The sequence below is a fragment of the Acartia tonsa genome, chromosome 3 (assembly GCF_053477335.1).
Source record: "Acartia tonsa isolate MP-2025a chromosome 3, ASM5347733v1, whole genome shotgun sequence".
Lineage (NCBI taxonomy): Eukaryota > Metazoa > Arthropoda > Copepoda > Calanoida > Acartiidae > Acartia > Acartia tonsa.
The window spans coordinates 1236495-1252001 of NC_137262.1; the positions used below are offsets into that span (position 1 = coordinate 1236495).

Sequence of the window (15507 nt, forward strand, 5' to 3'; positions counted from 1 at the left end):
AGACTGGTAGACAAGTACTTTTTTAAACTTCTGAATATATAGCTCTCTAGGCGTTCTTAACTGACATTCATATAAATCTTGTGACATGGACCATCTCCTGTCAATCATACTTGGATATAACACGTATTTTCTCTAAGAGACTTGAAATATAACACTCATTGTTTACAATAGTTTTCAATCGGTATAGCGGCATTCATGCACATGCTCTGTACAGGTATACAACTTTATATTGAAAAATATTTCTTTTATATCCATTGCAATATATTTTTTTATATTTTATCGATGATATTTCATTTAAGTCATTGCAAAAATATATTACATTCACATTAAAAAAAATTTACATTAATTTAACTTTCGTAACCCTGTTTTCAGATGATAAAATCAACGTGCTGGACAAAGTTGCCAAACTTTAAAAAACACCTTATGTATATAATATCATTTTAATATTTTACCGGTTAATTAATTAAAACTGCATAACTTATATAATTCATGAAATGTTATTATTCGTTGCAATTTTACGATTAAAAATATAACTGTCTTGCAAAGTGTTTTGCCACCTATTCAATCTGTATGTTGGCAACCGTAACTTTCCATCGGCGCAATAATTCAACTGGACTATATGACTACGGTGCATTTTTGTATTTTAGTAATCATTTTTAGTGAAATTACAGTGAATTTTGAAGTTAATATGTAACATTCTGTTTTATAATTCAAATTTTATCATTAATTATTGAAAATTCTTTCTAAAATATTCTTCGTATTCGTTTTTTCTCCCATTTTTGGGACTCTTTTTAGCTTACGTAATATACAGGACTTTTTTAAATGTAAAATTAATAAATATATGTCTTGCACCGTAGTATAAACGGATTGTCGCAAATATAGGAGTACAATTATAAGAATGAAACTACTTTTTTGGCCCAGAGGTGCCGGAGGCACTGGCTAAAAATAACTGTTTTTAATCTTATGCTTTTAGATTTTTATATTCGTAGAAAACCATGCATATAATACGATATGCTAGTTACCTAGTTTTTTTGCGTATGAATGAGAACACCTGTTCCTATCCACCGGATTCGAATGAATACGAGCTATTTTTATTTTGTAATTTTTTATTTCTTAAATATTCTACCTTTTCAGATAGTTCTGAATAACAGGCTATTCAAGTCAATCACCTGGGTACGCGTACATCATAATAACAGGTATGGGTGTATATTAGCTGTATAAGATTTATTTTTTTTCTCCTGCTACAAAATTTGTTTTAAATAAATAGGGGGGGGGGGGGAAGTTTTGACACATTTGCGTAAACAGGGAGTATAGGCTTTATCTTTGGACTGAGAGTATAGGTTATTAGGGATAAAATCATTCTTATATGATGAATTTTCCCAAGTTTTAATATTTTTTGGATAGGCCTCCAGGTTCCGGAGCTCCAGGCCTTCCCCCCCCCCCCCTTGTTTAAGGACAAATAAAATACCGGAAAGTTAAAAAACATTAATCACACCCCTCCCAAAAATAAACAAGACAAACAAAATAATCATTCCTCAAATTAGGATGGATCCATACCAATACCACGAGCTGCATGACAGATGGGACGCCCTCATGGTTAGGATGTTGAGACTCTTCTCCAAGCTAAATATTCGAGTTCAAGAAGAATCATGTGGCATTGATGACGCTGTTGAAATAGTAAAACTGTTATACCATCACGGTTGGGTAGAGACACACTTAAAGAAGAATGAACCTATGCCCGAGAATCTCTACGAGAACGAGAGACCCCGCCTGGATGATACCGAGAGATATGTCATTGACCATGAAGCCGACTGTGCACCTTTCCTCACCAACGTCAGCCCTTTTTTCTAAATAAAACCCAGAGTAACAAGGTAAAAACTACGAAATTATTGCAGGGGTGTATATTCTGCTCCGGGGGGGGGGGGAGGGGAGGGGGAAAAAAGAAATAAGTGGATCAATGATGGAAGTTGCTTCAAATCACCTGCTCTTGTTCATGGCTAGTTGTCTTTTGTAGCAGGGGAAAAAATTGTTTTTAACCAAAAAATGTTTCAGAATTCTTTGAGTTTCTTCATTAAAAAACGCTTTAGTTTTCTCATTTTTAATTCAATGTTCTTTCCTTTCAGGGAAGAGAAAGGAGAAGCTAGGAGAAGCCGAGCTCGCCGCCGGCGATTTCATCCAGCCTCCGGATATCCATGCTGAAAGCGAATTTTAATTGTAATTTGTGGCGTTATCCTCTTAGAAAATTTTGTTTGTATTATTTAACTCCCCATCCCCCCCCCCCAAACTAAATTGCTGGGTTAGGTTAGGCTAGGTTAAGTTATACGGCTAGGTAGAGGCCAGGCGCCGTTTTTCTAGGGGGGGGGGGGGTATTTCCTAAGAGGATAACATCAATTTGTTCTTTCAGAACATTTACGTTAACCTCTCTTTGATTGCAGCGCCCATATATTTTATAATTAAGTACCCATGGTGACAGTGATCGAGCCCCACTGGTCGTGCAGATATATAATTTCCTGCATATAAACATTAATAAACATTATTTACCCCTAAAGCCGACGATTACGTATGCACGTGTACAGTTTTTTAAGCTTCTGGCTATAGCTCTCTAGGAGATCTTAATTGATATGTTTTATTTTTTGTTTTTGTTTTTTGATATTTTTGTTATGTTGTTTTATATTATTTATTATTATTTATTTTATAGCAAATTAACAAATTTTCTGGGTTCAACATTGTTGTTATAATAAAACTCCATGCAACTGCAGAATTCTGCAAAAGTCACGACCAGTGGGGCTCGATTATATATGCGTTCGTCGGCTTTTCAGGGAAGGCAGGAAATTTATATAGGTATTATCCAGGTCAGGACTGGAACAAACAAAATTTTATGTATATATTGTATATAGTTATTTTTTTCAAAGTAAAAAAATGTCAGACCAACGCTGGATGACGTATGTATAATTGGATCACAATTTTGATAGGTAAGTTTAATAAATTTTATAGACAATCAAAGAATAAATAAGGGTATTTTCTTATGTTTGTAACTCTAACTCTTTATTTTGTGAGTTCCTTTGACATTTAATTTTGGTTTCAAAAAGTGTCACTCCCCCCCCCCCCCCCCTTTTTTGCTTTCTCCTTCTTTCGTTATATGTAAACAAGTAATAACCTTATTATTATAACCAGGGGTGTATATTCTGCACAAGATTTATTTTTTTTCCCCTGCTACAAAATTTTTTATTTTTTTTCCCCCCTAGATTTTTCTGAAAAAGTAGGGGGGGAAATAGAAAAATATTTAAAGAACTCTATATTTCATTTATTTTATCCCTCCTACCACACATTTTTTTAGTTTTTTTAACCAAGGAGGGGGGCAAAATGGAAAAAATGTTTTCAGTTTTCTTAATTTTTACATTTTTTTTTCCTCCAACCACTTATTTTTTATTCCCCCCCCCCCCCTGAGCAGGGGATCCCATGCAGAATATACATCCCTGATTATAACATATACTTCTTATTTCAGGAGTTACCTATACACCCCTGTTAGACGTTATTGAAATGGGAGACAATTTGATTGGTACACTCTCTAAAGCTCTACTGAAGCGTATAAGAAGTGGAGATAAGAGGAAAAATGTACAGGTGACTTTTTACAACTAATTATTTCTACATATTTAAGATGAGACCTTACTTTTCATTACTGTACTTAAAGTATAATCTATGCTCGACTTTAATTTCTATTTTTCACTTGCAGTCAGCGCACTATAAACATGCTTGCTCTTACACCAGTATAGTCATATGTACTGTAATCAATTGACACGTGTAGCTTGCCCAAATAACGATCCATAACAACTCCCCTATATTATTTTAAATAAGTAATTCACTAATTATGTAATCTTTTTCCAGTTGCAGCATAAACTGAGGTCCATAAGAAAACTCTTCTGTAATGCAACGAGAGCCAGAAGTAAATACTGGCGCAAGAAACATCAACAAAGTGAAGACAGTCAGCCATTACTAGAAGAAGAACAGCAGGAGGATTTGATGGATGTGGAATATGAGAACGAAACTGCATCGTCAAAAGGTAACCTACAATATCTGTAATATAAAGTATAACGATGTCGGTCTGTCTGTTTGTTGTTTGTTTGTCCAAATTCCCACAAACATTGTCTCCCAATTTTTGTTTTTTATTTTCCTTTCAATCTAAATTTCAAACAATTGGTTTGATCAAACGTTAGTTAAGTTTGTCTCAAGATATCCTTGTTCCAGGGGTGTATATTCTACATGGGATCCCTTAACCTAACCCACCTTCACCCACTCTCTACATTTATCTACTTTTTCTGGAATTTTTAATTTTTTAACTTTCTAATTTGACTAGTTTTTCTTTACGGCATTATCCTTATACTAAAGTAACAGGATGTCTGTGTGTCTGTTCAAAAGGATCTTGCTAACCGCTGAACCGATTGGGTTCTCCTTTACAGGGTACCTTCACATAGGTCCCGGGAAGGTTTATAACTATAAAACACCATGTTTAACATCGTATTTTTTTAGGTAAAGTTTGTACAGGCTGCAATACCAACTTCACAAAGGAAACCGAAAGTATATGTTATCAATGCTACGCAAACCAAGTTTTGGAGCGATTAAATAACAATCCTGAAGAAACAAACTACATTAATATTGTTGTAGACAATATTAACAACAATAATACCAACGATAATAATGATGCAGACAATGACAGCATTCAAGATGCCGAGGACTGGGACCACGTCGAATTGTTTGATATACCTGAAGATTATTTTGACCCAGATGATGACGATGACCCTGATGACGAACCTGATGGCGAACCTGATGGCGATCATGACGGGGATCGCTTCAAACATCTTACAGAACTTGAGAAAGAAATTGTTAATGATTTCAGAAGCGTTTGTGTTCTAGACAACCCCATCTCTCACAACAAAGTTAGAATCATCCTGGCGATTCTGAAACGCTCGTGTATTTTCAAATTTCCGTCATATAATACATTATTCAAACCCAAATACAAAGTTGAAATCAAAGAAAACAAATATAATCCTACAAATGCTCCTGGTTCACTGATTGAGTGCAGGTATGTTTATATACGATTTAGAAAGCGTAGCATTTCTATAATCATTACCAGAATTTCCGTACGTCCATTTTAAACATGTCGATTTTTCTCCTTTTTTAACAACAAACTTTCAAGTGTTCTAATTATCAGTTTGATCATTCTTTGGTATATTGCTTCCTGCGACAACTTGAGAACAATATTATAAGCGAAGCCACTCTATAATTAATTCCTTAAAATTTAAGTATGTGCATAAACCTTATCCTTCTTGAAGTATTTTTTTTTAACAAATTTACTTACATTCAATTTTGGTTCGACTTTAATATTTTTAAATTCAGTTCAGATACTTCACAATTGTTAATGTCCGTTTGTCGTACCGTTACAGTGCTTTGGTTTTTATGGATGTTGTCATCCTTGTTCCATTACTTTTCATCGTAATATTATTTGGAGCCCGATGGTGCAAAATTTCTTTGAATTGTGCAAGTTTTAGTTAAAAATATATTTCTTTTTCCAGATTCCCTACCTATGAGATCCTCCAAGACGCCATCACAGACTTTAAACGGTTGAATGGACAACAGGCCGTTGATGATCATATAACTTTTGACATCTCGAGCGACGGAGTGAAAGCAGCTCAGGGATCTCATATCTCCTATTATACTGTCTGGATTAGGTAAGTAATTAATATATTGTGGATTTGAAAGGGTTGGGTTGGGATAAAGTTCTTTTCATATACAGCATGACCCTCGAAAAAATATTTTTTAGGATTGGCAGCCTATATTTCAAAGGATATCAAAATATTTGTTTTACATCAATTGACAGCCCAGATTTTTAAAGCCAAAGTTTAGGAAACCATTCAATAAACAAATAAGAAAGAAAACTAAGTTTACAATTGATACTTTTTTCTATTGCATACATATATAAAAATCTGTCTTACTGTATACCAGGACTTAATTAATACCATAAGTAAACCTAGTTTTTACCACTTTTACGGTAAAATTTTACCAGCCTTTACGTTTTATAAATCAGTGACTACAATTTTAAGTCTAAGGTATTAAATGCTATTATTATTAATTCTTCTTTATTATTTCAGGTTATTCTTCAACAAGGATTTCAGTGTTATATTGCCAGTCAGCATATTTGAGAAGACGAGGAGGCGTCCCTACAGTTACAACTTTCTGGATAATGTTACCCGATTCATCAACAAACTAATTCAAGAAGGATTACCTGGACATACCTTTCAATGTAGAACCATCATCCACGATGCCGTTGCCAGAGCCGATGTATTCAGCATTCTTGGCCATGGATCAAAAAATGGATGCCCACACTGTGACCTTCCAGGGATGGCTTTTTCACAGACTTATCTCCGTCAAAAGAACTTGGTATTGTTCGAATCAATGAATGTATTTTACCCCAGTGACAGTCAAAATATGGGTACGCCGAGGTCTGACGAGAAATTCCGCAAGTTAGAGGAAAATAATCAGAACATGAAAACCAGTTTTTCTGACCTTGACCCGAGCTTGGATTTAATACAAGATACCCCCAGTGATCCGATGCACGCGTTGCACCTGGGCTATGTAAAGAAAGTGATGACGTACCTGAAGAAAGGACGTAATAGTTATCCAGAATTGGAAGAAGAAGACTTAGTTCAAATGGAGAGAATTACAGGGATGTACTGCATTTGACTAAAGAAATGACGCGTAAAATAGGTGTTTTCTTCGCGCATTTCTCGGCACTGCGATAAAATTCTGCATTTTTAGATTTATGTCTATTACACATTATTTGTACGCCTTGTTATGCCGCTTAAAAGAGTGTTAGTTTGAAAAGTTTAAAGAACTTAAATTTTGAAAATTTTCTCCTTATCACCCATATTTTACCATGAACTGCAGTAACTCCAATTATAGATGAAATCAACGATCAATTGAAGCTTGTTGGCGATTTTGATCGCGTTCCCCGTACGTCCATCATGCGCCTGACAGAGAAGAAGCTAGCCCTCAATTTGAAAAGTTCTGAATTCAAAGTACTGGGCTTCTACCATATGATATTTTATGCAGAGGTAGGTTTTTACCATATTATAATCTTTTTAGAATTTAAAGCTTATTTCAGTTTCATTATATTGTATAGCAATAACATTCTTTTTAAATTTGCGCACGTGTGCTATATTATATATATATTTCTATTGAGGAGGGTGGACTTCCAATAAGTATATAGGGCGAAGCCCCTAGAGGCTAGGGGCGAAAGAGCTAGTTTTACCTTAAATTATTACAATGTTTTTTTTTTCCAGTTGGCAAATCTTAAAGATGAACAACGTCTGATATGCAAGTTTTTATTCCACATATTGCGCAGTCTCGAAGAGCATATAACAACTGAACGTGTGGCTGAGCTCAAGACCATGATAATGGTCCTGAACTCAAAATTGGCGGAGATGTACGGCCAATCGTGCTTGAGTTACAATACTCACATGCTTTACCATATGCCGGAACATGTCCGCCGATTTGGACCATCCATGGCGTTCAGTTGTTATGCTTTCGAAAGTGCCAATCATGTGATATCAACTTACATCCGAGGATATAATTTTGGCCTTAAAGAGGTTTCAAACAGGTAATACTATTTTTTTTTAGTTGAGTTCCTTTGACTTTTAGTTTTGGTTTCAAGAAGTGTCACTTCTCCCCCCCCCCCCCCCCACTCTTTACAAATTTTAATGTAATTTTTAAAAATGTAACATAACTTTCTTTCCGTGTATTGCTGATCAAACACTTAAGCTATAACGATTTCACCAGCAACATACCTTTCCGTTTAACAGCCATTAATGACATAAATGACATATTTAGATTGTTGATATTTCACACAGTGAAACCGTACATAAATGAAAAGCTGGCTGTCAGGGGAAAAAGGAATGCCAACAAACGAAAGTTCGAAAGTAATCAATTCTATACAGACTGCCAAGACCTCTACTTTGTCCCAGACTGCCGTCGTGATAAAACAGTATGGTTGGTCCACAAAGTGAGGACATTTTTTCCGGCATACACCTTTCCTGAAGATTCCAGAATAATAGGTAGGGGTGTATATTTTGCACATGATTAATTGTTGTATAGAAATATTTCATGAACTATACATTTCATCTAATTCCTTTTTAACCTACCACAATTTATTTGTAATTCTCTTATCATGCCAGGAGGAGAGTGTGGTAAAGGGGGGGTCTAGGAAATATGAATTAAGTTTTATGGTTTTAAACACTGAAAATATACACCCCTGGTATTAGGAGTAGGCAAGACTGACGATCCCGAAGACTATAGCCATCCTCCAACACAACTAGCCTCCAACCTACTGAAGTACAGAGTAGCACATATCTCCGTACACCTGTTGCATCAAGATGTCTCCATCGTAATTCCTATCGGAATTTAATTTTGTACATTGAAAGCAGAGAAAGGGGGGGGGGAAATGACACTTTTTGAAACCAAAACTAAAAGTTCCATATTGTACCCTTATAAAACAACTGCCATGCAAAATGACAGATCTGTAACCGTTTCTTTAGTTCAGTTCCTTTGACTTTTAGTTTTGGTTTCAAAAAGTGTCACTTCCCCCCCCCCCCCCTTTTGTTATAATATGTATGTAAAATGTTGTAAAATTCAACTGAAGGCCCTTCCCTCTTTATTTGGAATTTATGTGAAATGTACTTTAAAATATTTTTTTCATTAAAATTATTTTTTATAGCTAATTTTAAAAAAGGCATGTCAACTTAATTTAGCAAAACCCTACCTTTTTGGCCATCGATGGGTATGAAGTTAAAGTGTTATAAGTCTAGTCTGTAATTTGAAAGAGTACATGTTTGCAATTTAATTTAATTTTACATAAAATTTTAATTTCTGTCTACACATTTCAGATTTAAAACTATGCAAATTGCCCATGCCAACGACCTGGATACAACAGCGTAATTTCGACTGGCAATTGACCAAGCTAGATCCCAAAATGACGAGGACTGGAAAGAGTGCTAGTTCTGTAAAGGTAAAAATTATATTTAAGGCCTAATTTACTATTGTACAAATTGCTGCTACCCTTCGCTCTTAAAACTTATAAATTCGCATGTTACCGGATCGAAAGGAAAACCTTATCGGTTCATGCTTAACAGACCACAAAAGATTATTGACCAAGTATAATTATTTATTAATTTTCCACAGTGTGTTTAACATTTGATATTAGTAATTAAAATTCTAGGGGCGTAGCCACTGCTATCTAATATCTTATTATGCATTGTAAATACAACAATTATTTCTTGCTTTAGAACAACAAGCCTACTGGAGGTGGCAAACCTAATGGAAGTGCCAGAGGTGGAAGTGCCAAAGCTGCAAGTGCCAAACCTGGAAGCAACAAATCTACTGGAGGTGGCAAAGGTACAACAGCAAAGGTAGGATTTTAAGTTTTATTGTTATCGGTTTTTGGTTTGTTGGTGTTTTGTTGTTAAACTAAACTTACTAACATGATGTCTGTTTGTGGGTTTGTACCAACAAATCTCGTTAACCGTTGAACAAATTGGGTCCCTCTAACCATATAACTTAACCTAGCCTAACCTAACACAGTCATTTTGTCGGGAGAGGGGGGGGGGGAGGGTAAAGTTTTAAAAAATAGAAGAAAAAAATTAGGATAATGCCGGTGTTGTTTAAAACTATAATCCTCGGTAAGTAATGCTTTACAATAATTATCTATATTATTTTTAGAACACAACTAGAACCACAACATCTCCAATAAGGCCAATAAATATTACCCCACCTCCATCTCCACGGGCACGGCACCCCTCCGCGAGTCAACGGACCGCGAGAGTTGTAGTTCCTCCTGCAACATCATCACGACCCCAGTCCCAGTCATCACGACCCCAGGGATCATCTGGCCCTTCTGGTGAGATGGAAGAAAGCGAGGTATTATTTTTATTTCATTTTGTCATCCAGAGGATACAAATTACAATTATTTAGGATATATATCGACTTAGCCTGGAAAAAATAACTTGTAAGATTTGACTAAATTTTTGGTAAACATTGACCAATAAAAATTTACCTTGTAAATTTTTACAAACAAGTTGGTCAAATTTTACCAAGTTGATTTTTTGGTCAAAGTCCAAAAATCTGGACTTAGCCTAAAAATTTACCTTGTCAATTTTTACCAAAAAGTTGGTCAAATTTTACCAAGTTTTTTTGTTTGTCAAAGTCCAAAAATGATGGAAGATGCTTAGGATCACTTGCTCTTGTTTGTGGATAGTCTTCTTTTCTACCACGTAGTTTTTAAAATACCAAGACTTGAAAATATGTGGTTTAATATGTTTAATTTTAAGGATTTGTTCACCGGGGCCGTTATGAACCAAATTCAGAACCAATTTCAGCAGCTACGTACTTTCTTGACCTCACACATGAAAAATCAAATAGAGCCCATTAATGCGTCCATCAGAAACTTGGTAAACAAAACGTCCACAAACCATGAATTAGTGAAGAATGAAATCAAAGACCTGCAAGACAGTGTATCAAGAGATATGGCTGAAAATACTGTAACCCTGACAACAGAAATGAAGAAAACCGGAAAAATAGTGGAAACCTTGGTGACTGATCTAAGAAGACTGACCAATGTGGATGAGCTTGATGAGGAGGAGGCGAATAAAGGGCCTAGTGAGAATCAGGATGTTGTCGTGGACCGTATTTTCTCACCAGAATTTTACAAAGAAAGAATACAGAACCATGACCCCTTGGAAAAAGATGGTTATATGCGAAGAGAAGAAATTGTCTTTTTCATCCAAAATTTCGATGACTCACTGAAAGTGGATAAAGGCTGGCAAACCTTACTGAAAGTATGCCGAGACATCATAACCTTCCTATATGTCGTGTTCGAGCAGTTCACCTTTGACGCCCGCATCACCGCTGCCTTTTGGACTGCTCCGGAACTTATTGATGACGAAACTGGTAAGTAAATATTATTTTGTAAATTTGACATGATGAGAAAACGTTTAAAACAGGGAGAAGGGAGGTGGGGGCAAGGGAAATAAACCGAATAAAAGGGGCATTCCTATTCTTGCTAGCAGGTGACCATGTACAATAATCTTTTTATATATATATTTTATTTGTGAAAATAAATCTTGTGCAGAATATACACCCCTGGTACAATAATAAACATGTACCTATGCATAGTTAATTGAAAATTTCATTATTATTTCAGTGGAACGTTTCTTGGATCATTGTAAGTTAGTGCTTAACGAGACGTACCTACATGAAGCTATCCCACCAAATTTGTGGAGAACAGGAACCTATGTGTCTTCAAGCGACCTTTTTCTAGTGAGGAACCACGTACAAGCTTGTAGGTAATTCAATTATTTATCGCATCTATTCCGCGTCTATTAAATGTGAAAGTGGTAGTTTCACAAAATGCATTTCAATGTTCTTTAGTTAAAAAAGTAGTTTCACGAAATGTTAACTGCATATTGTATTCTTGTTAAATTGTTAAACTACATTTCTATGGCATATGTTTCAAAGAATTTCAATTTTGTACCATGTATTTTTTTATGTGGCAAGACTTTTAGTTCATCTTTTCTTGATATATGTTATATGTTATATATTGAGACTGTTTTGATATAAACCCTTTTTTTATCTAGGTTCAAGCGCAATTTCGAACACACTTTTAAAAAGGACGCGACTGGTTTTTGTGAAAATAGGAAGAGGGCCGAAGATTATATGATTGCTAATGATGATCCTGTCTGCTGGAGGTTATTTCGAGGGCTGGTAACGCGAAAACAAGAACGCGCATTGTCAACCCCCCTCTACAAGTTCGAACAGGTTTTTGAACTCAAGCCAAGCAAGGAGACAAGCAATAAGAAAGGCAAGAAAGACAAGAAAGACAAGAAAGACAAGAAAGACAAGAAGGAAAAGCCACAGAAACGATCAGCCTTACAGATGTGTGAATTGTATCTGGCCCCTGCAGAGATACAAAGAATTAAGCGGCGTATTAAACCGAAGACAATCACAACTTCAACACCAGGTGTTACAGCCGAAGACAAGAAATTTTACTACATGTTAGGTGCCCACTCAATGGGTTGCTTACCCCACGAAGTTCAAGGAAAGAACCAGATTTACTTGAAAAGAAACAATGACAAGTCGAGTACTACATTTCAGATCAAAAATTATGCAGACATTGGGAATGCAAAGAAATCCAAGCAATTTTTCAAGACAGTCCATAGTGATAAGAAGGTTATAGCAAGAGCTGTAATGTATTATACGTACGCCACAGTAAATTTGAAACCAGAAATGAGTGAAGAACAGACAAAGATTCACAATGCCAGTGAGAAAGCAACAGTAATTTCCAGAAATAGAAAGATCGGAAGAATGAACACCACTGCTGATGAATCCACTGCTGATGATTCCACTGCTGATGATTCCACTGCTGATGATTCCACTGCTGATGAATCCACTGATGGTGAAGACAATGATGGTGAAGGCAATCATGGTGGAGGCAATGCTGTTGAAGACAATGATGCTGAAGGCAATGCTGTTGAAGAAAATGGTATGGAAAACATTGCTGATGAAGAAAGCAACAATGGTGAGGAGCTTGTAATTGATGACGGAGGCGACGACGTTGAAATGAATTCAAATGATGATCAGATTGGGAATGAGTTACGCATACCACCCGCGGAGAATCCAGCAGTAACTCCAGAACCAGTAAAGCAACCAGTAAAGCCACGTAGGTTATATGAAGATCCAATTGTCAACAGCCAGTCCAATAATAAACCCAAAGTAAATGTATTTGAAAACATCACAAGCTCCAAAAGGAAGAAGCATGGAAAAGGAAAGGGCTCGAAAAAGTCGAAGAAGATAATTATTTGTGAAACAGACGATGAGGGCCAAAATGTGGGAAATCTTGATGATACAGTGCCAATGCAAGATGATGAACCACCACCAAACTTTCCACCACTGCAAAGACAGAAAGAATTTTATGGACGAAATAATTCAATCACAGGTACATATTTGTTGAACATTAATTATTATTTATAAGTTTTATCTTTCCTCGTATTGTGTATATACTGCACAAGATTTTTTTTCCTCTGCTACTAATTTTTTTTAAATTTTTCTTCCCCCCCCCCCTAGTTTTTTTTCACCAAGTAGGGGGAAAATTGAAAAATATTTAAAGAACTCTATGATTTATTTATTCTATCCCTCCTACAACACATTTCCTTTTAAAATTTTTTTTCCACCAAGTAGGGGGGGTGGGGGGGTGGAAAAAATGTTTTCAGTACTTGCTTTTTGTTTGGAAACGTATAAAATTAATGTATAAATTAATTATTTACAGGCAACAGTAACGAGAGACAGGTGACTGGAAAGGCAACAAGTGTCGTGGAGGAAAGCAGCAGTGATGAGAATGATGAGGATGCCGAAGGTATTGTTATTTATAGTTTGAAAAACGTAGGAACTGTATCACCTAAATTTAAGTTTATTAATATTTTAGTTGAGAAGTAGTCTTAGATAAAAACCCTGTGGATTAATTTTGTTTTAAGGGAAACTTCGTACAGGCCCTGACAGGGTTTTAGGCTAAAATTTGTATGGGCGCAGCCGCTATCTATAATACTAAGTAGCTTAATGTCTGTCCGGCCGTCAGAAGCTTAAGATCTCAGTAACCACTGAATCGATCGAGGTTACGGTAAAATTTTACCACCTTTTAAATCGTATAGGCTGGTAAAATTTTACCATAAAAGTGGTAAAAACTAGGTTTTTTATGGTATTAATTGTGTCCTGGAGATCGGATTCTACTCTTCTGTGTATTGGTCCTGCGGTGATTTTAAGCTATTTCCTTGGAGGGGGGGGGGGGGGGGGTGGTTGGGTAACATTTATACTATTTGAAATAATGACTATAATAATTATTTAGATGATGTGCCGATCATTCCAAAGAAGAACCGGGAGCGAAGGCAAACCGCATTGGAAGCCGAAGCAAAAACCAAGAGAAGTTTACAGCTGGACTCAAATGAACCATCATTCGAGGTGGATAACGAAGATGACGGAAACGAGAGTGACGAAATTTTGGAGGTTGAGGACATTGAGGGCAAGAATGACGGCAATGCAAGTAAGGAAATTCGGATACATCCATGTGGAATAATATTACCCAAACTTGCCATTATAATTGAAAACCACACGGGTCATTATGAGGTTGTTGCAGTAGGCTCAAATGTTTCTATACACAACCAAAGGGAAATTTTAGAACTCATCAACATTGACGGTAAGTTACAGGTCTTAATGTAATAAATGGGGGGGGGGGGGGGGGGGTGGGCGAAAGTGACACTTTTTGAAACCAAAACTAAAACCAGCCTAATTTTTTTGGGGCTTTTATTGGCGGTTCTCGGCGGTGGCGACGCCGTTTCTTCACAGTTCCATATTGTACCCCTATAAAGCAACTGCCAATGCAAAATTCCCCCTTTTATCTTTGATTGGCATATAAATATAGGGTAAAAAATATTGCTTGTTTTCATTTGAATCTGATTAATAGTAACTAATGTATGGAAATAATATTGAAGCTACAATTATGTACATTTGCTTTAACATTTTTTATTTCTTTGTAGGAGAAAAAGCAAAGTGGAAAAAAGATGAAGAAGAAGGTGAATTAATTTCTGACATCAAAGAAGAAGCACCAGAAAGTGATGATACAGATCAAGGTCATCAATCAGACCCAGACACTGGAACTGGCAGTAGTAGTAGTAGTGAAGAAGAAGAAGTTGAACGCAGGCCAAAAGCAAAAGTGGCCCAAAAGCCAAAGCCTACCAAAGAAGTTCCTAAACGTCCCAGAAAACAAACAACATTTCCATCAACGAATCAAATTGAAGCGGTGTTGTACAGAAACCAGAGCAGAGCAAGCACGAGCAGAGCACAAAATTCAAGCCGGGAATATGCTGAAAGTTGCGCAGGCACATCAAATCCTGATGAAGACGTAAACCCAGAACCAGGTTGTAGTTATAGTCAACTCAGTCCAGAGCCAGGTTGTAGTAATAGTCAACTCAGTGAGCAACCTAACCAAATTAGGATGCAGCAAATGTTGAACAGAACAAATACACATTTGCCCGATTTCGGCCAGCGTGGTGAGACTCGGACAAGAAGAGATGCCAACAAACGAGTAAAGGCCAACATGAAGAAGCAAAGATTGTGGGAACAGGGAATCAGGCCTGAAGATGAAGAGTTAGAGAAGAAGAAAAGATCAAGCTCCAGACCACCACAGAGAGCAAGTTCTCAACAATGTTCTCAGAACATAAACAATTACAGTATCTTTGGCAGCTACATTACAGCTGATTCGGGAAAGGGGTGTATATTCTGCACAAGAAATATTGTTTGTCCACGGCTAAAAATTTTTAAAATTTACAAATGTTTTCAGTTTTCTTAATTATTACCTTTTTTTCTTACCTCCATCTATTTATATTTAATGAAATATAATATACATCCCTGTGC

The 15507-nt window shown here is 36.2% G+C and overlaps 4 protein-coding genes across 4 annotated transcripts; all 4 read left to right on the forward strand.

The window, feature by feature from the left end:
- Positions 1 to 3087: 3087 nt before the first annotated feature.
- Positions 3088 to 6738, forward strand: LOC145312948 (uncharacterized). The gene is made up of 5 exons (XM_080152160.1): positions 3088 to 3621; positions 3886 to 4060; positions 4528 to 5080; positions 5571 to 5726; positions 6147 to 6738. Exons 1-5 carry the CDS (start codon positions 3541 to 3543, stop codon positions 6736 to 6738), a joined length of 1557 nt encoding a protein of 518 aa, XP_080008286.1. The 5' UTR covers positions 3088 to 3540.
- Positions 6739 to 7535: 797 nt separating this feature from the next.
- LOC145315040 (uncharacterized) lies at positions 7536 to 8473 on the forward strand. Its single transcript, XM_080155098.1, has 3 exons — positions 7536 to 7654; positions 7885 to 8108; positions 8316 to 8473. The coding sequence occupies exons 1-3, from the start codon at positions 7560 to 7562 to the stop codon at positions 8456 to 8458; spliced, it is 462 nt and encodes a 153-aa protein (XP_080011224.1). The 5' UTR covers positions 7536 to 7559; the 3' UTR covers positions 8459 to 8473.
- A 184-nt stretch (positions 8474 to 8657) lies between these two features.
- Positions 8658 to 11407, forward strand: LOC145312996 (uncharacterized). The gene is made up of 2 exons (XM_080152214.1): positions 8658 to 10995; positions 11249 to 11407. The coding sequence occupies exons 1-2, from the start codon at positions 10350 to 10352 to the stop codon at positions 11392 to 11394; spliced, it is 792 nt and encodes a 263-aa protein (XP_080008340.1). The 5' UTR covers positions 8658 to 10349; the 3' UTR covers positions 11395 to 11407.
- A 318-nt stretch (positions 11408 to 11725) lies between these two features.
- LOC145312949 (uncharacterized) lies at positions 11726 to 14313 on the forward strand. The gene is made up of 3 exons (XM_080152161.1): positions 11726 to 13039; positions 13370 to 13456; positions 13943 to 14313. Exons 1-3 carry the CDS (start codon positions 11761 to 11763, stop codon positions 14311 to 14313), a joined length of 1737 nt encoding a protein of 578 aa, XP_080008287.1. The 5' UTR covers positions 11726 to 11760.
- Positions 14314 to 15507: the final 1194 nt, after the last annotated feature.

Excerpts from the sequence above, each read along its gene's own strand:
- LOC145312948 (XM_080152160.1), top strand. The coding sequence starts at position 3,541 with ATGGGAGACAATTTGATTGGTACACTCTCTAAAGCTCTACTGAAGCGT. Across the intron at positions 4,061-4,527 it reads CGAAACTGCATCGTCAAAAG|GTAAAGTTTGTACAGGCTGC; the intron begins GTAACCTACAAT and ends GTATTTTTTTAG. Across the intron at positions 5,081-5,570 it reads GGTTCACTGATTGAGTGCAG|ATTCCCTACCTATGAGATCC; the intron begins GTATGTTTATAT and ends TTCTTTTTCCAG.
- LOC145312996 (XM_080152214.1), top strand. The coding sequence starts at position 10,350 with ATGTGGTTTAATATGTTTAATTTTAAGGATTTGTTCACCGGGGCCGTT. Across the intron at positions 10,996-11,248 it reads ACTTATTGATGACGAAACTG|TGGAACGTTTCTTGGATCAT; the intron begins GTAAGTAAATAT and ends TTATTATTTCAG.
- LOC145312949 (XM_080152161.1), top strand. The coding sequence starts at position 11,761 with ATGATTGCTAATGATGATCCTGTCTGCTGGAGGTTATTTCGAGGGCTG. Across the intron at positions 13,040-13,369 it reads ACGAAATAATTCAATCACAG|GCAACAGTAACGAGAGACAG; the intron begins GTACATATTTGT and ends AATTATTTACAG. Across the intron at positions 13,457-13,942 it reads GAATGATGAGGATGCCGAAG|ATGATGTGCCGATCATTCCA; the intron begins GTATTGTTATTT and ends ATAATTATTTAG.
- LOC145315040 (XM_080155098.1), top strand. The coding sequence starts at position 7,560 with ATGGCGTTCAGTTGTTATGCTTTCGAAAGTGCCAATCATGTGATATCA. Across the intron at positions 7,655-7,884 it reads CTTAAAGAGGTTTCAAACAG|ATTGTTGATATTTCACACAG; the intron begins GTAATACTATTT and ends TGACATATTTAG. Across the intron at positions 8,109-8,315 it reads TGAAGATTCCAGAATAATAG|GAGTAGGCAAGACTGACGAT; the intron begins GTAGGGGTGTAT and ends CCCTGGTATTAG.